Here is a 20,288-nt window from a genome sequence, read left to right on the forward strand (position 1 = left end):
GGGTGGGGGTGGTCGTCATGGCGGTGTCTTCCACATTCCGCTCCCTACCCTATTTAAAGTCTGTTTGACCGTATTTTAAAAAGTGAGAGTTTGCCGGATGTAATGCTTCGTTCAGGGCTGCTATTCTTGCAGTAACCATCGCCTTACTCAGCTTCAAGTCTTTCTGACTGGATCTTCAATCGGAAAAACTAATAATTAGCAGGATCCTATGTTACAGATTCTGCACTTTGACAGTTTTCTCCCAAGAGCGCCCATGTTAGGAGCTCCCTCGTAAGGCAGAAACCTCTACCGTGAAATTTATTTCTGTCAATGGGCTAAAATCATATCTATTTCTGAATTCTGGCCGAGAATCTGTCATGATTCCCCTATTATTCAGGCTAACAAAGAAAACAAGTGCACTCATATTCTCTTAACGTGCACGAAACTGCAGTAGTCAGTGACAACAAGAGAACGAGGCTTTGGACGTCAGCTGCTAGAACCTCATTTTTCAAGACTGCTGCATTTTGCGTGATTATGGAAACACCGTTTAATTTTTATGTTTGAGATATGAACGTTGGCCTCTACTTCTTGCCGTTTCCTGCACAGATAACAGAACACAGGAAGAAACCCAGAATAACTAAGCGGTGACGCAGATAGACTGTGGATAAGGGAAGTACAGATTATCAGATACTCTATCAACCAATAGTATAGTATTATACAACATAAAATCCCTTCTCGAAAACATCTGGCATGCAGTTATTTTTTTAGGCGGCAGTTCTCAAACCATTGTCGCCAGGAAGTTAGTCGGCAAAGGTTATCAACACTCGCGCCGATGTCAACATTTTTGTGTAATGACCATGACGTTGATTTGTCTTGCTGGTTAAACATAGGTCTGTTTATATACGTTTGACGATGTGTTATTCCAAGTTTACCTCACACTTTGCAACATGTAACAAGGGTGTCAGCTTTAAGAGTGAATATCCTGGGGAGAAACTCGGAATTTCAGTAATTCCTCAGAGGCTGGTTTAGTTTTAACCCCGCCACTCCCAAGATCTAAATATGATGGTCGTCATCTCTCGCTTTACTTTGGTTAATGATTTTAGCTCTGAGAATTTGTTTTACACCAGAAACATTTTTCTAATTGATCTTTTCCATCTTATCATCACCTTCTTTTGGAAATTTACTGATAGTACAGGGAGAATTTCCGTTTTGCTCATTCTATCGAAAATAAAAGGGCTAGGTGTGCGGTGCATAGGTAGATTGTGATCATGTGCGACGCGGATCTCCACAGGCTGTCTGTTATTAACTTTAAGGTCGTTGTAAAAGAGGTTAAGATCTTTTTTGACTTTTCCATAATCTAATTAATTAATAGCAGACGTTTCAATGAACTTACGCAAATGAAAACCGCAAGCAAATTTACGGTGAAATAAATCCGGAAAGCGGAAACCGTGTTTTAACCACAAAGAGATACCATTGCACGCCCTGACGAAAGTAATGGATTTAAATATAAATATGGATTAGACTAGTAGAAAAAATGCGGGGGCAAACGATTATGTTCTGAAAATTACTGAGCAGCAAGCAATTAAAAAATTTTGCCGGTGTTTCGTGGGCTTAATTTGCCCACAATTTTACCTGGCTACAGCCTTTTATATGGAACACCAAAAGGATAGGAAAGAGAAAGAACTTTGCTGGCTCGGCTCCGAAAGATTTCAGAATCATCAGGCAATTAGCACAATTTACTCTAACACAACAATCATGGAATATACTATTGACGCCCAGTTGAAAACTACGCATGCATCAGTAGTAAAGCGTCGGAATTTTGCCCACACGACCATTTAATCTCACAGCTGTTGATCTCTACAGTAGCAAGAGTTTCCTTGGCTGTAGTAAACTTATTACAGTAATTAATATATATTTAAAAAAAAATGTTTTCATGCAGGTTGCTGTTGTAGAATCTCAATGTTTCTCACTGGTCTCACCCGAGAAATAAAAGTTTCAAGTGTGAACTGCCATCAAAGAGAAAGAGGACTGGGAATAGCACGGGCGGGGCCTCGTGGCAACATTTCGTTATGAAATTACGACTAAGTGTCAACAAATCGAAGAAAACGAACCACTTGTAGGCAGTTTTATTTCTTTTAAGTCATGTGTCAGTGCACTCGAGCTTGACACCTCAAAAGATTTGAAGTCCAAGCACAGTACTTTGTTTCAATTATGATAGTCTTGTGATGCTTGTGCTCTCCAGGTTTCTTAGCTTTTCAATGTAATTGGATTTCAAACACACAGTTGGTAGTTTTGTTTACCACTGAGCTGTCATCTCCGTTCATTTAAACCTATTTGATTCATTCGGCTTGCTTTAAGGTAGTTTTAATGACTCGTGAATTAGCTTAGTGTTCGCTCATGGCGTGTTGTTGGGAACTATTTTGGCAATCATTGGTTCGGTTAGGCGCCACAGATTTTTCTGATCCGCCCAGTCGTGTAGAAACAATAGGAATTTAGATATGATCAAGCTCTGAACAGTCTCTGGGATATTTGCTCAGTCGGCAGGAGGCGTAAATTTTGCCATTACAGGTGTTAGCTTTGACAAGTTTAAAGAGAGAAACAGTTACTTCCTGTCGCGGTGAAGTGTGCTCATGTTTAAGAAAATGTTTATCAGTTTGAGGTATCGGCTGTGTCGAGTTCCCAGTGGGATGCAATATCTTTTTAAAAAAAAAATAATGTGAGACTGACCAAACTCAATGGTTTGACCTTGACAGATTGGATGGTATTAAGCTGACTAAATTGATAAAACTAATTAATGGAGATGACGCCTGGATGCGATTCTCGGACTTTTTCGGTATTTAGTTTGCTTTCTTTCTCTTGTTGTTTTCTTTAGGTTCCCGGTGTAATTAGAAAAAAAAAAGACTTACATTCCAAATTCCAATTCGACCTCAATGGAAACAGTGCACAAAAAGTCATTCAAAGGGGTAGGGGGCTCCTAATCCCGTTTCACGCACAATTGTAGAAAAATTCATCCGCCATTTGTACTTTAATCAGTCTTTGACTTGTTCGTTTTCACGAATTAAAAAGAGAAAATCATAAATTTCACCTTATCTTTCCTCCATATGTTTGTTAATTTTGCATGGCACCTATTAATTTTGGACTTAATTACGCGTAAATTTTAAACCATTTGCCACCCTCAACTCGTAGAAGTACTTTTGCCAAACTTGTATGCATTTATTTATTCAATCCGTCTCTACTGAATGTTTGTTATGGCAAATCTATATTGAACCAAAGTCTCTTCTCTATGGTGAACTTTACTGCGCATCAGAACGTACCAATTAAATTGCAATTTACATAAAGGTCAGTTTTACCCGTGACTCTATTACAACAGAAGTGATTCAGGATTCCCGACAAGTTTTCACCGGGAGGGTTTGGGTGTTTGCTTATTGCTTTTCCTTCCTTCGCAGTCAGAGGACCTTTCATGTGACAAAAATAGAAGTAAAGCGGTAACAGGCCATACATCTATTCTTAACTAAATTAGTCATATACTTCGTGTCATTTATGCGCCCCTGAGAGGAAACAATTACCTCTACGCCTATTTTATATATAATTTATCTTTTCTTTCTTGAATTTTAATTACCCTCCCACTATAATGATTTATCTGGAGTCAGTTAGCTCTGTCATTGTCCAGATAATTCGCTAGAAGATAGCTCTGTGGACTAGACACCTAAATGAAAGGCAAAGGCAATTTTTAAGCTACGGCAATAGTAATTGGAAGGGGCTTGAATAACATATCCGAAAATTATCGATAAAGGGTTTTTCGAAAAATATCACACAACTTGAAGTAGGACCATTGTTTAAGGCTTCCTGTTATTCATAAACTGATGATTGATTTTTTGCGCTTATCAAAGAAATGGAAATAGACCCAAACAGATTTTGTCGGACGCCCGTGTTTTTCATCGCCCAACTTTGCTTATATTTTTCTTCTAGGAGAAAAGGCGAGAGACTTGAATTGTCGCAGAGTAATATTTCCCATGAAAAATGCAAGATATTGCTAAATGAAACAGAAAACCTATATCCATATGCGCGCGGTATATCTCAAGGTTACATAATCACTCAAGCAGCCTCTAAAACGGCTTATTGCTTAGATATTGGGCATTATTTGGCAGAAAATGTCACCCTAAGTATGGATTTTGGCGTCAATTGTTTTATGCAAATGCAGTTTTAGTGCTTTTCTTTTAGTTCCGGGGCAATTTAAAACGATATATTTTCGTGACAAGAGCTTCCTTTTCGAGAGGGCGCAACCACTGGTGATTTTAGATTAAAATAAACTTTTTCAGGCGATTGTAACTGAAATTGTAGAACGTGTGGTGGGCACTTTATCGGCAAAAATCTCTCGATGACTCTGAGAGCCTGAAATGCATATACCTACAATATAAGGAAATGCAATGATTTCCACTCAAGAGCCTACAAAATATTTACATAATTACAATGTTGCATCGTGAACACCCATCAAAGGAAAAACAAAGCAGCTGTCGTAATCTCCCCCATATTTTGTAAAATTCGCTTCATTTTTTTTCCGCATGTAGAAATTAATCAACCCAGGGAATTTGAGTGTATATTTACATATCAAGATCTGTAAAATACTTGAATAAAAGGAGAAAATGGCCTTCAGCTCTTAGTTTTGTTTTTGTATAAATGGTGATGTTATTGAAACCAAAATGCTTTGTTTTCCAACAAACTTTTCTTTTCGTTTTGAAGATAGCTGAAGCTACAATAAAAATTTATCTTCATGTGAATGTTCTCAAAGTATGTCGGAATTTCCGTTTCCCACCCTCGCGCCACGAGATCTGAAAAAGAAAGGGCTGTCAAACAAAACGAATATCAGCCAATCACAGTTCGACGTTGGATCACATGTAAAAACAGAAGAAAACCATGCGAGGTTCTTGTCGAATGAATATGCGAGATCGTTGCACGGATTGAAGGTCACGACAATATCCTCTAAATATTTTCCTACAGGAAACGGTCTTGATGTTATGTCGTCTATAAAATACCATAGCAGTGTTGCAACAGCTCTCAATAATGCGTGGTAATCCAAGGTCGTTTTTCCGCGCCGACCTTCTCGCTTATTCGTCTGCGTGGGGACGGCATCATCGAAACCAAGATTTTCCCGATACCAGTTAGTTTTACTTACGAGTTATGGCTGCTTTAGACAATTTATCACCCCGGTTGGAAACGGAGAAGCTTCAGCATAATTCAAGTATGGACACAATGTTTTGTTCAACACGTTTTCTTGTGTGGTCTTTGCGCTTATCGCTTTTGGACTCTCCAGCTGATAGCCGCTGTTGCACGTGAACAAAATGTAGTTTAATTTCTCAATTTAGTCCACAGGCAGATACAAGTATTGAAGGATAAGATTTCAGATTTAAGCAGGACAAACTATGAACTGGAAAAAGAGGTTCGCTTCTTCGATCAACGTATTGGACTTCTCATCAACCACAAAAAAGGGATAGAAGTGAGTCGTCGTAATTAACTAGTCATAAGGAACATTTGGCAGTCAGCTGCCGTATGTAAGCCACCGTTGACTTCTCTAATGAGCTTACTTGTACTCTCTCTTTCTCCCGGTGATTTTTTTAGGAATTGACTGATTATTTTGTTGAAGGAGAGAGGAGCTCGAAGTGCGGTAGGTTGTTGATATTATACCACAACTGTACATGTTAATACTATATTTATTAGAACACCTTTAGTTTAATCGAACTTATAATAAGCGCGCGTGACTCGAAATGAAAATTCGAGTCCATTGCTTTGTCAGTCAGAAACTTATTCGTGACTTGTGTCATGCCTTCTTGCACAAGCTGCTGAGCCGTAAGAAATTAAAGGATTAAAATTTCGAGGACATGTTGCAAATCCGTTATCATTTTCCAGGAGTAAGAATGTATTCTATTTCCTTTTTGCGCACCACGAAACAGGAACGTAAAAACGACACAAAATTCAAGTTAATTTCACTTTTTAAGCTCCATTTTACAATGCGTTTTTCAGCTAGAGTTAATTCAGCTCTATGCTATCATGCATTTTTAAGTAGGTTTTTTTTTTATTATTTTTTTTTTTCTGGAAGATGGCCTTGTATTGTTTTCATTTGTATGGTTTTCGTTTTTCGTGTGTGACTCGATAGAATCATAACAATTTTTTTCATTTGATACACGTGGAAACAGCCGAAGTGCTTGCGTTAATAACAGGAGGTTTTAACAGCTAACAGATAAACCACCGCTTGACGTGTGTGTAGTCTGGCAGGGTAAACGGTGCAAGAGTAGCCCTACTCTAGGTTTTCGAATACTGAATCGCTGTTCCTTTGTGCATGGGATTAGAATGTTTCGTTGTGTTGTTCATGTTTTGGCACCGGATGCAACAATTTATAATGCAACAGCTACAGGCTTGAAAAGAAAGCGTTATTCTCTTATTGTTATGTTAATATTATCCAAGCTCTGAAACGTTTTCATGGCCAGATGTGACTGATTTGTTATTTTTCCTTACGTTATCGTTAAAACATTCAGCAGACAGGTGATAGGAAAAAAGAAATGCTCAAAAACCAATAAGTTTCTGGATGATTCTGACAACCGACTATGAAAGAATACATGCGGACAAAAGGAATCATTGTTCTTAACGTCTTAACGTTTTTTAGAGAAATAATTTTTATTTTTCTAAAACTTCCCTGTGATCAACTGTTTAAAAAAGGTGACTGGTAACTGGGTCTCAACTTTAAGAAAGGAAAAAATATAATTAGATCATTTTATAATTGTATGTATACTTTGTAAGTTGGTTAATTTGCGATGCAAAAAGCAAACTGAAAAGTTGTGTTTCGGAAGAGATCAGAGGTCACAGTGGCAGGATAGTTTTGGCACGACTTCGAAGTACAACTTCCTGCTTTGAAACTTATGCTGTTTTTACACCCATAATTAAGCTGTTTAAGAGTTTTGTGACTTTGCCAAAGTAAGCTTGCACAAGATCATTTTTTCACAGCAAGTACTCATGCTTTTCTCAGAAAGGTACGTGACTTTTTCACAAAGAAAAGATTGTTATAAAGTAGTCAAAGAATTCAGAATAAAAGGCCAAGGGCCTATACACACTAGAAAAAAGGTTTTTCATTTAATCAACAAATTTTCTGTTGTCACCAACACTTGACAAATTTTGGCTGAAGCGGAAATATCTTCAGATGCAAAACCAACAAAATTCTTTGCAGGTATATATTGAGCAGATCAGGTGCTTGCTGAATTTGACTGCTTTGAAATTTTTAATGCGGATGTAACAGAGGAGACAAAAAATTTTTAAGACAAAATTTGTCCTTTGATTTTGTTGTGACAATCCTACTTTTGCCTGTTAGTGCTGATAGACCAAACCTCTAAAGGTCTGTTTGAGGGAACAATCATTTAAGGGTTTATTTCCTCATTCCCTCATGTAATGATATTTATAAATAGTGATTTTGTCATTTATAACAGGATTTTCATTTTTGCTGGTGCCATTTTCATTATCCCTTAACATCTAAGATCTGATTGTTAATTTTCCACTCTTGTAACTATACATTTCCTTGTAAATCAGTTACCAGAATTTGGTTTTAGATCAAGATGACTTCTACCCAATAAGTTTGTGTATTCTCATGGTCAGTTTTCTGGATGATGTATTGATATTTTAAGGAGAAGTTACATGTTTATCACTTATGCAATTTGAAGGGGTTATTTAGATTATAGTATCTCTTATGCTAATGGTTTGCTTTTCTTGCAGAAAAAATAGATAGTGAAACACAACAGCAGGTATGTGATTGATTCAGAGAAGTTCACTTTAGGCCACAGAGAAGAATTTTGTTGTTGTGTTTAGTAATAAGCTGAGAGTTGGGGTGATGGAACAGTTTCTCTTCAATTTAATCGTAGTTGACAGGCTGATTGTAATCCTTTGCTAAATGTAGATTGATTAGGTTTTTTTTGGTCTGCATACCTGGGGCACGAAATTAAATTAAATACAATTAGGGATAATAGTGCTAATTTAAAAAAAATTTAATTTGTGCCATTATTGACATTTCCTTTTTGAACCTTAACCCTTAAACTCCCATGAGCGACCAAGACATAATTTCTCCTTACAGAATCAATACAGTAACAACCAGATAAGTGATGAGAATAAAGAAAAATATAAATTAGGGGATTATAAGTTGATCCAATACCAAATTCTAAAACTAACATTTCAAGAACTGTACGGCAGACAGTAAGGAGAATTACTAATGAGATCTTGGGTGTTAAAGGGTTAAATTTTCCCAATGCTCTTCTTAATCAGGTTAAACCATTTTAGTCCAATCCATTCTGAACAATGTAAAACCAAGAAAACAATATAGTGGTTGTATTTTTCAGCTTGGTTAGAAAATTATTGCTATTATTTATCCTGATTCTTTTCAAGGGACACTGTATGGTGAAAAAATATAATATTTAAATGAGGAATATTTTTCCTCTTTTTCTTTACACAGAAATATGGCAATCTGTTTTTCCTTCTTCAAACAGAAGCTTCCTATCTAGCACAGCTTACAAGAATTGTTTCACTTGATGAGATTGATGGTAAGCACTAGAAAATCAAACCGCTGGAAATTGTTGTTTCATGCAAAGAGACATGAAGCTGTGCCCTAATGGATTTGTAGACAATTAGGCAACCAGTGTATAACCAACAAAATTTCTAAGTTATCTTAGTGTTTGCTTTTTCTTTTAGACCTTTTACAGCCTGTCTTGTTCTCACTGTATGGCAATCAGTATGAGCTTCGCGAGGAATATCTGTTACTTACTATGTTCCAGGTAAGTGTCTTTGCTGTGCACATGGTGAGGTACAAACCTCTCATTAACTTTTTACATCCGAACATCATGATGCATATTCTCCATACAGTTCTCTACACATTTCCTTAAGTGCTGATGAGGAGAATTTTTCTAACAATCAAAAGTTCCTTTAGTGGGTGGTCATTTCCTTTAACCCTTTACACCCTAACATCACCATACATATTCTCCATACTGTTCTCTGTACGTTTCCTAGGGTGCCGAAAAAGAGAATTTGTTTCAAAAACAAGAGCTTCTTTAGTTGGTGATCATTTCCTTTATTCTTGGGACCCTGATGTGTGATTCAGGGGTGATACTGTAAGGAGAAATTAGATGCTGGTCACTCTCAGGGGTCAAAGGGTGAATTGCGTGACTTTATTGTGTAAAATAAGGGGTGTTACTATGAAGAGAAATTAGATGCTTGTCACTCCCAGGAATGAAAGGGTTAGCACAATTAGAGTAACATTTATCTTGAGAAAATCATTGAGTTTTAGGTCTTTACTGCAAGTTACACATCAAATTTTTTTTCACTCTGATTTAAAAAACTGGGTTCTGTAACTTGCAGGACCAAGTTAAATACATTTATTATTTATCTGGGTTTAAAACGGAGTGGAAGATTTCAATTCAAACAAACTTTTGAATTTAGCAGGTCACAGAATGAAATGCGGCCAGCTTAATTGACCAATCATAGGACATGTACAAACTGAGAGATAAAATAAGATCTGTTCTTCTCCTTAAGCTTGCTCTGAAGTATGAAGTAAATGAATCTGAGACATTTAACAGTCTTCTCCGGGCTAACACAGCTATCACGCGAATGATGACAACATATACAAGGTGCATAGCCTCTACATAAATCATGCTGTAACTGAATATCAAACAAAGATAAATGAATTTTGATAATGATTATCACAAGTATAATTGTAATTGTTTAATTGTATTTTGTTAAACTTTCAAACAAGTTCATCTTCTCTAAATCATAAGGAGAATTAAGTGTCATTACATAGATGACAGCCATGCCAAGAGATTACATTTGTAATCTCTTGTTTCATGCTCATTATATGAGAGGTAGATTGAGCATGTGGCATGGAGAATTGTTTTTTCTTTCCCAAGCTTTTTATGGTGAACTTTTGTTTGTTACCAAAAATTTGAAGAAATATCACTCTTTGTGGCAAAATGGTGTTAAGTGCAGGTGAGAATCTTCCCACAAACTTCCACATGAAACTTCAAAAAAACAATAAACAAAATTTGGCAATTTTCATTTGCATTACTCTTGCACAATACTGTGTAGATACTTTTTGAAATTTTTTTTTCTTTTTGTAGGAGAGGCCCGGGGCAGGAATATCTGAAGTCAACTCTAGGAGCTCTTGTCAGACATGTTGTTGATCAGGACCATTTGCAACTTGAAATAAACCCTCTAAAGGTTTGGGCTTGTAACCTTAGTTGAACTGAAAAAAAAAAACCAATTAGCAATAGACATCTCATTACACAGTTACAGTTAAACCCAGTGTTAAGAGCAGAGTGCAGGCCAGAAGTTGCCATGACAAGCAGTTTCTATTGCACTGTTCCAAAATATTAGATGATGCTTCTCAATTTTTTGCAACAATCATGGAAGAAAATCAAACTGATTTGAATGTGTGTAATTGTTTCCAAGAGCAAATTCTACTTCTGTAACAAATATGTTGAAAATAATCTCCCCATGTTTCACCAACTGTCAAATGGGAGTTGTCTATGAAATGGCAACCTGTTATTGAGTGTCTTGCCACATTGTGGGGACCACATAGTTATTTTTCTTGGACAAGGTTAACCTTACTCTGATTATTATGATCAAACTTTCATTGCTTTGGTTGGCCAACATTCTATCTGGTAGAAAATGTAATGTCATATTGTATTACTTGGTAGTGCAAGAAACTGGATGCATGTAGCTTCCAACAGATACACTGAATTCAGGTCTCAAAGGACTATCCCTCTGTTTCAGGTTTATGTTGAAATTTATGGGTCTCCTGTGAATTTGTCTTTTGGACAATTGACCATGGAACGGGTATGCTAAATATTTATTTGAATTTGTTTATTTAGTTTGAACAATTTAGTCAAATAGCTTCATGTACAGATTTGTTGATGTTTTTTTACTATTTTTTTACCTTGATTTTGAAGACACGAGTAAAGAGTAGTGGTTTTAAGTCAGAATTAAATGTTTCACTCAAAAGTTACCCCCTCCCATCAAAGTAAATCTCTCGACAATAACCGCATCCCCTCCCCTCCCCATGGAAGAAAGAGCATATCTCGTTCAGCAGCAGTCTTTTACATGGTAACTGAGAGGAACAATTCCCCCCAAAAAACCTGTTTTTTCCTGTTATACTATCTGGGAGGTATATTTGTCCCTTTGTTATTACCTCTCTGTAAAAACAAGATAATATAGAATGCTGTGAAAACAGCAACAAAGCCAATTCTCAACTCATTTTAATCCCATTTATGTATTCAAATCTTCAGGCCTTGGATGACCCAAGAGTGCAAGAGGTTATACAAGAACATATCCTTTTTCTCATTGTGATTTATAAAAAAAACAACGGTTTTACAAGCGGTGTGGTGATTGTTGTAGAAGAATAATAGAGTGTAACTTTTTGAAGAAATTTGGACAGTTAAATTTAATGATATTCTATACAAGCCTTTAGAATTGGATGGCATCAACAAAAGTAACTTTAAGACGAGCAATTTAAAAAAAATGCAAAAGAGAGAAAACTCATTGTAGTTAAATTAACTAGTGAAATAGTTGCAAATAAAAGAAAGGCCTTAAAAAATATTAGGCAAGCAAATGTACCATGATTCATCTTTGCAGAAGAAACTTTTCCTTGACGTTATCCAAGCAGTCGTTCGCTGAAAACAGTGGCATCGCAATTTGTCTCTGCCATCACAGGATCGCTTCACACAGTTCCTTATGGAATAAGATGGCTGTGTAGCACTATTGTGTACCTTGTTAAAGTAAGTAAGGATTTCCGTGTCAGATTGCTTTTCTTTTGGATTACCTTTGATAAGGTCAACACCAGGGTAATCACAACAGCTAGTCAGAGCAATAGAAAATAACACAAGGAGTCAGTAAGAATGCAAAGTGAAAACAGGCAAACTACTGGAGGTGTAGGAAATTACAAGCGAAAAAACTGCAGCTTTTTTTAGTTAAGAGTGTGAGTGGACGAGAGTGTGGATCAGGTTTCCTAAGTTTCCTGCACCAGGTTGGAAAAGCCAAACCAAAGCAACCTTGAACTACTTTCGACAATTGGAAATAGTTCCAAGGTGACTTAACTTTTCAAGGCCAATTTCAGAGCAAAGTAAGGCAAATTAAAACCAAGTTCGATATCGGATAACTTTAAATACTCAATTGGTCTTTGAGCGCTTTTTGATCGTGTCGTAAAACCCAAACCAGAGCACTCACAAAGAGCCAATCATAGCAAGGAAACTATGACCAGGAGCCAATGAGAACTTGAAGTAAAAACGAAACAGCTTAAAACGCGGGAAAACGGGACCGACAAAGTCGCGATAGGTTTTAATTCTGAATCTGATTGATTGAGAGAGTGGCACGAGTTTTCTGGACCCATTACATGACGAAGAAAAGCCAGTCCAAAGCAATCCTGTACTAGTGATAATTGCTCTAAAATGGGCTCTTCATTTGGGTCAAATGTATGCACTAATTGTTTCTTTCTTTGTTTTTTCTTTTTGCTTCCTTATAGGAGAAGTATCCAAATGTATCAGACACTAATATTGCCTCTCTTATTGGCGGATTTTTCCTGTTGAGGTTCTTGAATCCAGCAATAGTAACACCAAATGGTATTTGTATAAGAAATCCTGATTTACTCTGCATGTATTTCTCGAGCACAGTGGAAATGAAAACGAAACTCTAGAGGATTAAAAACAACAACAGCGTATACACAACACAACTCGTACTTTTTTTGCGTTACTCCTTACGCGCGTGACTCGCACTTCGCGCTAGCTTGCCTCCGTTCGATTGGAAAACGCCAGAAAAATGCGTCTGTTATGTAGGCTAGTAATAATGAGATTGATTGAAAGGACTTTTAAAAAGTTGTTACGGAAATAAATTAATTTTACTCAATGTCTTCCAACATTACTTGTTAACTTAACCTTTTCCTCAATCTTGCCTTTTTCTTACATATTTTCATTGTCTGATGATCATGTATCTCCTGACATATTTATAATATGTGTTTTCAGCTTACATGCTTGTCAATAAACCTGCAAGTCAGTGTGCACGAAGAAATCTAACCTTGGTACGTAATCTTAGAGTCTGTATCATCTCTAAGGGATGAATCTTAATTAACAGCAGTGTTATAAAACATGATAAAAGATTTACTTGTCAGAGGTACTACGTCTAGGCAGTTAGGAAACCCGCAAAACTCTAGAACAAAAGTGTATCTCTTGATTCCTACGGTACCAACGAACGCTTTTGACTATGTTCCCACCAATTTCCTGGCTCCATCTTTCTGTATTTAAACCACACACCACCCAGAATTCCTCTATTTGGTCTGACGCAGAGCTAACGCCTGAAACATCAGTATTAGAAACTGTTACTGTTCATTGCTTGGTTTCCCAGCAATCAAGCCAAAATTGACCAAAGCTGACTTTCTACATTGGTCTGCAGATTGCAAAACTATTACAAAGCATGGCTAACCCTCATGCCGTGAAGAATCATTTCAAAGAGGAATATATGCAACCTTTACAGTCATTTGCTACGGAACATGTTGACGATGTACAGGTATGGTCCCCTTGCTTGCAGTTAGAAGGAAACATTACCGCGCTTAATGTCTCCAAATTCTTCAGCTTTTGGGAGACTAAGATTTTTTTTTAATCTCAATCGAAACCATACCATCTTCTCTTTTTGGACACATTTTCCTATCTTTAATAAATGAGTTTTGAAAACATGGAAGTTTGATAAGGAGAGGAAGGCAAGAATTTGTCCTTTGATGTATGTAGTCAAAGTACTCTTTGGAACGAGTCAGAGCAGATTGATTTTATTATTATTGTTGTTATTTATTCGTGGTTTTTTTCTTCGTCTTTCATTTATTTGTCTGGTAGTTTGTTTTTTCTCCTTCGTTTCCGGAAACAGTTAGTTATGACTTAGTTATGTTAGTCAGTTAATTGCAATTGTTACTCTCAGTTCTCTGAAGGTATTTTCAAAACTGCCGTATATGAAATGACAATGAAAACTGTCATTTTAATTTCAGGATTTTTTGATGAAATTATTTAAATTCAATGAGATAACAGATTTCTATGAAACCTTAGAGGTAAGGACTGCGTGTTTGTATTGCATAATACATTTATTGTATCCTCATATGTTATGAAATGACAAGAACGGTTAAAACTTGCATCCACCTAATGTGGCAGTCTTGGCGTTATGTCGTGCTACAAACTTTCTTCATTTTGTCCAACATACTAACAACCTTGGATTATCACAAACACATAATGTAAAAAACGACCAACTATGCACTCCATAGCTCACGGAGCAGAAACGTCAGCATTGAAACTCCTTACGGCGGCCAATTTACGTTATAAACTCGGTTGATGATACCAAACAGCCAGCTATGTATACTTTGCACTATAGTTATCAGTTATGAAAACCGAATATCATGCAAAATTCGATTGTCACATCTGAATTTGATTTCAGTCTTTTTTTCTCCTTTTTCAGATTGAACAATATTTATCGCTGTCAAAGGACATTAAAATTAGAATCACCCCAAACGAAATGTATAGAATTCATGAACTAATTCTCAAGCATAAAGAGGAGCTGGTGAGTTTGCTTTATCATTACGTGATACTTCATGACAGTGGTAAGCATGGAGCTGTTGTTATTTTTTCTATATCCCCCTCGTGTCATTTTGACATTTAGCATCGTGAAAAATTCAAGGACAAACGTTTTCTTTAAACTTTCATAAAATTTCAAACAAGAAAACTGTAACTACATAGATAAATAGATAAGAACGAACAGACGAATGATAGTCCTTTCTCCTTTATTAGATGCATAATAATTATTACGGAAACAATTCGTAATTGGTACTCGGCCAAAGTTGAAAAACTGTAGAGAGACGGGAAAAAGTTAAAGTTTGGTAAGGATGGCTTAAGATTGTAAGTGACTCCCAAAAAAGAAAGACAATTTTCAATTAAGTGTCAAAAAACAAAACCAGATTAATCGCAACTACAAATCAGAGCGAAGATGAACATCACCATCAGCCAATAAAAACTCAAAGTGAAAACAGGCAACCTGCTTGAAGCGCGGGAAAACGCTTGTGACCAAGTTAGGATTGTTTTAGTTTTGCATTTGATTGGTTGAATGAATCAAACTGACCAATCACAGGGCGAAGTAAAGCAAAACCAAAGCAAGGATCGAGGATCGTCGAGGATCAGCTTCGGTAGTCAATCGAAAACTTCGCTGTAGTTTGGTAAGATAGAAAACACCAAAGAAACTATTATAAACAAAAAAAGGAACAAGAATGGCCAAAGATGAAAAAAATTGACCGGATGGGAAAATGACCAACAAGGAAAATTTTAGTTCCAATGCCTAAGATTCATCAGCTGTAGGGGAGCACTTAACATTATCTCACACAGACCCCTAACAGACAATTTTTTATCTGTCCAGGCCTTAACTGAAGATGATCCACTGCACATAATTTTAGATGAGTTAGGACCCCCTGGAAAACAGTTGAGTTACAGTATGAATGCTACAATTTGCTTGACTCTCACTAACAGGTGGGATCACAGCAAAGGTATGTTGCACTGTGGGTTGGGTGGGTCGGGGGCTTATTTCCACGTATTGCAGCAGTTCGCGCTTTAGTAATTTTTTCGTTACCAAAATATCATTTATTGTCAAATTGACCCATTGAATACCCAGTTTGTTTAAGTTTATTGACTTACTGTTAAAGTGGCTCTCCCCACCCACGAGTATCAATGGGCACCGGCGAATTGTTGGGGAGCCCTGATGAAATGTTGGCCGGTAACGTTGCCGTGGACTAGCATCCAGCATTCCGTCCAGGGGGGAGTATTGATACTCCTCATTGCTTCGTGCTAGGAATCTAGAATAAGCTCCGGCTGGGTGGGCAGGCCATTTGGCTCTGGTACAGACTTTACCTCTTTACTTTTGCTAACCAGAGATATGGCAGGTGGTGATAACATTTAGATGCCTTTAATGTTATCCCAACTGCAATTTTGATGAAAAAAACTCAGCTTTTTTTAACGTTGTGGGCCTTGATCTTATTTCCTTAAGTTTTTATCTTTCTTTTTTTGCGCTCTCTTGTTTTTGCTGTCCTTCGCTTAAGATAATAGTTGAACATGTTAATTCAACAATTTTGTTCGGTTGTTTATTTTTTTTGGTTTTTTTGGTTTTTTCCTTTTTTTTTTTTCAGTTCTTAGAAGTGAATCTTTCGAAATGTTGGTTCCAATTAAACCTCCAATCGAAGAGAGATCCACGAAAGAAGAGTTAAAAACACTCAGTGTGAAACTTTTTTCTCTGGTAAGTGGGCTTCAGTTTTTAAAAAATGCCAGCTTTCCACGGGCATCCCACTTTTGTTCCGTTTGTGGTGGGCTTGCTATTTAGGCCGGATCTAATCTTTCATTTTCACTGTTGCAGGATGTGAAATTTATGGAAGAAAGATCCCTGGTCAGTGCCCTCAAGCTAGCTAAGTCTAGTGTTGCTCCCTCTGAAGGAGAAACCAGTGAATCGCGATTCAGGAGAGAACAGGCAGCCAAACTCGCTGATTGCATATTGCAGACATACAAACAGTATCGTGAAGAAAGCGACAAGCTCATTAAAGATCCAGATTTCCTACAGGAAGTGAAGCAGGTTTGTTTCAAATTATTAGACAGGGCGTGAAATTAACTTTTTTTTCTGATAGCCACTTGGCTCCTAAATTCTTCAAAGTGGTAGCCAATTCAAAAAAGTTGGTCGCCATTTTCAAAGACAAACAAAATCTTTTTTTACGCTGTCAGCGTTCTAGATAGACCCTCCAAAATTAAGTTAGGGAAAAGATCTTTAACGTGCTACAAAGTGGACACTAGGATAGATGATATACAACGTTCAGGTTCATCTAAATCCAAGATGGCGTCTAGTTATCGATCGAGATGCATGTGCTACGTTTTGGAAACAAACTTAACGAGGAAGTTTGCCTTGGATTTATCTTTGCAAATCTTTTTAGTTCACTATATCTCTTGGTAAGGTTATGATGAAACGTTCTAGTCGCCAATTTGGCGACTAACTTTCAGGATTTGGTCGCCAAAGTGAATAATTTAGGCGCATTGGCGCCTGTATTAGGCGCAATTTCACGCCCTGTAATAGATGGATTGTTTGTTGGATATAGGACTGGGCGAGTAGCAATAATTAAGGTAATGGCTTGTGTAGCCAGGTCTCGTTTAAATTATGTGCTTGGTTTAAAACATATCAAACTGAACCAGTGTGAGATTTTTAGTTTCCTAAGTCTCCAATTGGTTATTATAATATGAAGCAATGGGAAATGACTTGGAGGATTTTAATCCACGAAAGAGATGAGCCAGAACAGCTACAATGGATAAGTAACGCTTTAGAACAATTTTCAATGGAGTGTCCAAAGTAATCCTAGATGGCGTAGGCTTTATTAAGCTATTCTCTGTGACTGGTCCAGATATTCGCGCCATCGTTTAACCAATCAGATCTGTGGCGTTTTCTCCTGCTTCAAGTAGTTTACTTGCTTGCACTTTGCGTTCTCGTTGGCTAATCATAGTGAAAACATTTGTTCTGATTGGTCCAGATATTTCGCGCCATCGTTTTAACCTATCAGATGCAATAATAAAAACTGTGGTGTTTCCTCGTACTCTAAGCAGTTTGCTTGCTTGCACTTTGCGTTCTCAGTGGCTAATGATAATGAAAAGCTTTGTTCTGATTGGTTCAGATATTTCGCGCCATCTTTTTAACCACTAAGATGCAAAAATAAAAACTGTGGCGTTTTGCTTGCTAGCACTTTGAGTTCTCATTGGCCAATGATAATGAAAACCTTTGCTCTGTTTGGTCCAGATATTTTTCGCCATCGTCTAAACCAATCAGATGCAAAAATAAAAACGGTGGCGGTTTGCGTGCTTGCACTTTGAGTTCTCATTGGCAAATGATAATGCGAATCTGTGTTCTGATTGGTCACTGAGATTTCTTTAGTTTTGGTTTTTCGAAACTCGATTAACACTGTTCCATTAGGCTTAAGTGTTTTTGCGGAACAAGTGACTTGTTACAGTTACCTATTAAAAGCGATTCCAATTGGACGAAAAAACTGCAGTGTGCTAAGCGAATGGTCAACTCGAATTCTTTTTCTGTTGCAGGAGGTCCAGCACAAGGTGTTGAGGTATTTTAGACTGAAGCCCAAAGTCAACAGTCTAAGAGAAGTATACGGGGTAAGTTCTCTTACTTGGTATGATTAACCCTTTAACTCACATAACTGTGACCAAGACAAAATTTCTCCTTACAATATCAATACATAATCAACTAGGCAAGTGAGGAGAACGAATAAAAATTATTAATAACAGGATTATTAATTGATCCAATACCAAATTCTCCGAGCTTACATCTTGAGAATTATATGGAAGAATATAGGGAGAGTTATTATTGAGGTCTTGGAAGTGAAAAGGATAAAGTCACAAGACACGTAAAAGCAGGAGAACGTATAAGAAAGATGCTCTTGCATTTGCTCTACAATATTAAGTAGCATGTCTTCCGCGAGCCGCAAAACCGTGATCGGTTTTGATGACCCTTTGCTGGGTTATTTCTGTTTGGGTGTGGATTTTTTTTTTTTAGTTTTAATTGTTCAACCCTTTTTGGAAAAAAGGCGACACTAACTTCACCAAAATGATTCACTTTTCAGACTCTCCTCCAGCAAGAGTCTTATCTGAAGGATCAATTGAGTGTTTACAAAGGTTTGTTTTCTTTCAAATATGAAATCTGAAATTTTCTGTTTAAAATTAAAGGCACGTCTCTCTCTCTTTCTCTTTTTGTTTTTGGGTTGCAGAATATTTGGCTACAGTAAGAGCCAAGGCGGTCACGGGTTCATCAAAGGTAACTGCGGTCATTTTATATCCTCCGTCTCTCCTTCGTAAACAAATCAAAGTTTCATAAATTGTTAGAAACTTGTAGCTCGAAAAACGACAAAAATTTATTGTATTGCTTCCAAGCGCATCGTATGGTCACTTGTTATGACTTCCTCAGCAAAGTTTGTTTATAATACCCCTCCTCAAAACCAACATTAACCCTACCTTGTTATCAGTCGACTGTTGTTGGGTAAGGGAAGGGCAAGTGCGCTGTTGCTTAGCTGCTGACATTGATCCAAATTTTTAGCCACGTGGCGCGGCATCATAAACCAGTAGCATGTGAAAGCACTTATGGACTGTTATTGCAAGTCGCGCACCATTGCGGCTTTCATAGAAATGCTACTGTGGAATACTCTGACAGTAGATAGTTAAGTTATTTTGCGAGCTTAGTACGATAGGCATAACTTCTTTGTCCTGCAATGGTTTTAGCAAGAAGACGACGACATCTTGGTAGATAAATTGAAGCTGCATTTTTGCTGTGTGTCTTATGTATTCTAGAGAGAGGTGAATTATGGGTATGCCTCGGAAAGTGGTAACGCTCCTGTTAGCTTCAGTTACAGTCAGCTAGAAAAGGAAGGAGTGGCTGTAGAAGGTCAAAAATTTCTCGATAAGAGGTACGGTTCATTGACGTTGATATAATTTAATGATGCACGGCCGTCATACGTTAGGCATGCGCAAATGGATCAATTTTGGCTGGCTGCGCACCAATTTCTCGCGGAAGGTATGACAAGAAATACAAAGGAACAACCGGTATCGCGCAAGATTCTTGCTAAAATGAAACCTTCCCGGAAATCTGTGAAAGGGAAAGAAATAGTAGACTTTTTGAGCACCTAACTAATTGGATTGTAGGTATTCTTTATATCTCAGATAAACAGAATACCTACTATCAAATAAGTTCTTATTTTAGCTCTGCCAAAAGAAAACTACACTATTTTAAAAAACGGTGATCTTCAAGTTTGTGTTGACTTTAAGTCCTGTGCGACAATTTGGCTGAAAGCTGACAAAGTCAGGCTTCGTAAACATTCGAAAACATGTGCGACGTTTGACTCGCTGTGTTTTGTAAAGCAGGTGGCTTAGAGATTAGTTTTGAAAATTTTAAATTGGGTGTTTGTCGTGATAGGACACTAAATGTTTAGGCTAAGCTAACTCAGAATTACATTTAGTCACGAGAAGTACATGTACCTTCCCGATCCTGGGAGTGAAAGGGTGTAATCATCGAATGGGTATTATTTATGTATTCATTATCTTGTTTGCTTTTTGCCTCTATTTATTGATTTGATAATCATTACAAATTCTTTTCCTTTGAACAGAAAATCGGAATTAGTAGTTCGTATCACTTCGTCGCAGCCTGGTGTTTACCAAGTGTGCCTTCACAATACAGGTGATGCAAAATAT

The 20,288-nt window shown here is 37.2% G+C and overlaps 1 protein-coding gene across 2 annotated transcripts in view; it reads left to right on the forward strand.

Annotated features, from left to right (window-relative positions):
- Positions 1–4,870: 4,870 nt before the first annotated feature.
- Positions 4,871–20,288, forward strand: part of LOC113685102 (uncharacterized) — a 30,867-nt gene continuing 15,449 nt past the window's right edge. Inside the window, exons 1-24 of one of the 2 annotated variants that reach the window (XM_027202569.2) lie at positions 4,871–5,218; positions 5,343–5,473; positions 5,596–5,641; positions 7,735–7,763; positions 8,465–8,552; positions 8,701–8,783; positions 9,538–9,632; positions 10,119–10,218; positions 10,774–10,836; positions 11,286–11,325; positions 11,659–11,774; positions 12,518–12,614; positions 13,014–13,069; positions 13,441–13,554; positions 14,024–14,083; positions 14,485–14,586; positions 15,433–15,559; positions 16,196–16,302; positions 16,420–16,632; positions 18,132–18,203; positions 18,671–18,722; positions 18,815–18,861; positions 19,392–19,507; positions 20,204–20,274. In XM_027202569.2, the coding sequence (XP_027058370.2) occupies positions 5,158–5,218; positions 5,343–5,473; positions 5,596–5,641; positions 7,735–7,763; positions 8,465–8,552; positions 8,701–8,783; positions 9,538–9,632; positions 10,119–10,218; positions 10,774–10,836; positions 11,286–11,325; positions 11,659–11,774; positions 12,518–12,614; positions 13,014–13,069; positions 13,441–13,554; positions 14,024–14,083; positions 14,485–14,586; positions 15,433–15,559; positions 16,196–16,302; positions 16,420–16,632; positions 18,132–18,203; positions 18,671–18,722; positions 18,815–18,861; positions 19,392–19,507; positions 20,204–20,274 (2,086 nt within the window). In that variant the 5' untranslated portion in view covers positions 4,871–5,157. The remainder of the gene's footprint in view (positions 5,219–5,342; positions 5,474–5,595; positions 5,642–7,734; positions 7,764–8,464; positions 8,553–8,700; positions 8,784–9,537; positions 9,633–10,118; positions 10,219–10,773; positions 10,837–11,285; positions 11,326–11,658; positions 11,775–12,517; positions 12,615–13,013; positions 13,070–13,440; positions 13,555–14,023; positions 14,084–14,484; positions 14,587–15,432; positions 15,560–16,195; positions 16,303–16,419; positions 16,633–18,131; positions 18,204–18,670; positions 18,723–18,814; positions 18,862–19,391; positions 19,508–20,203; positions 20,275–20,288) is intronic. The other variant, XM_027202570.2, reaches the window with a different exon arrangement.

Source organism: Pocillopora damicornis, chromosome 6 (genome assembly GCF_964200805.1).
Source record: "Pocillopora damicornis chromosome 6, jaPocDami1.2, whole genome shotgun sequence".
Lineage (NCBI taxonomy): Eukaryota > Metazoa > Cnidaria > Anthozoa > Scleractinia > Pocilloporidae > Pocillopora > Pocillopora damicornis.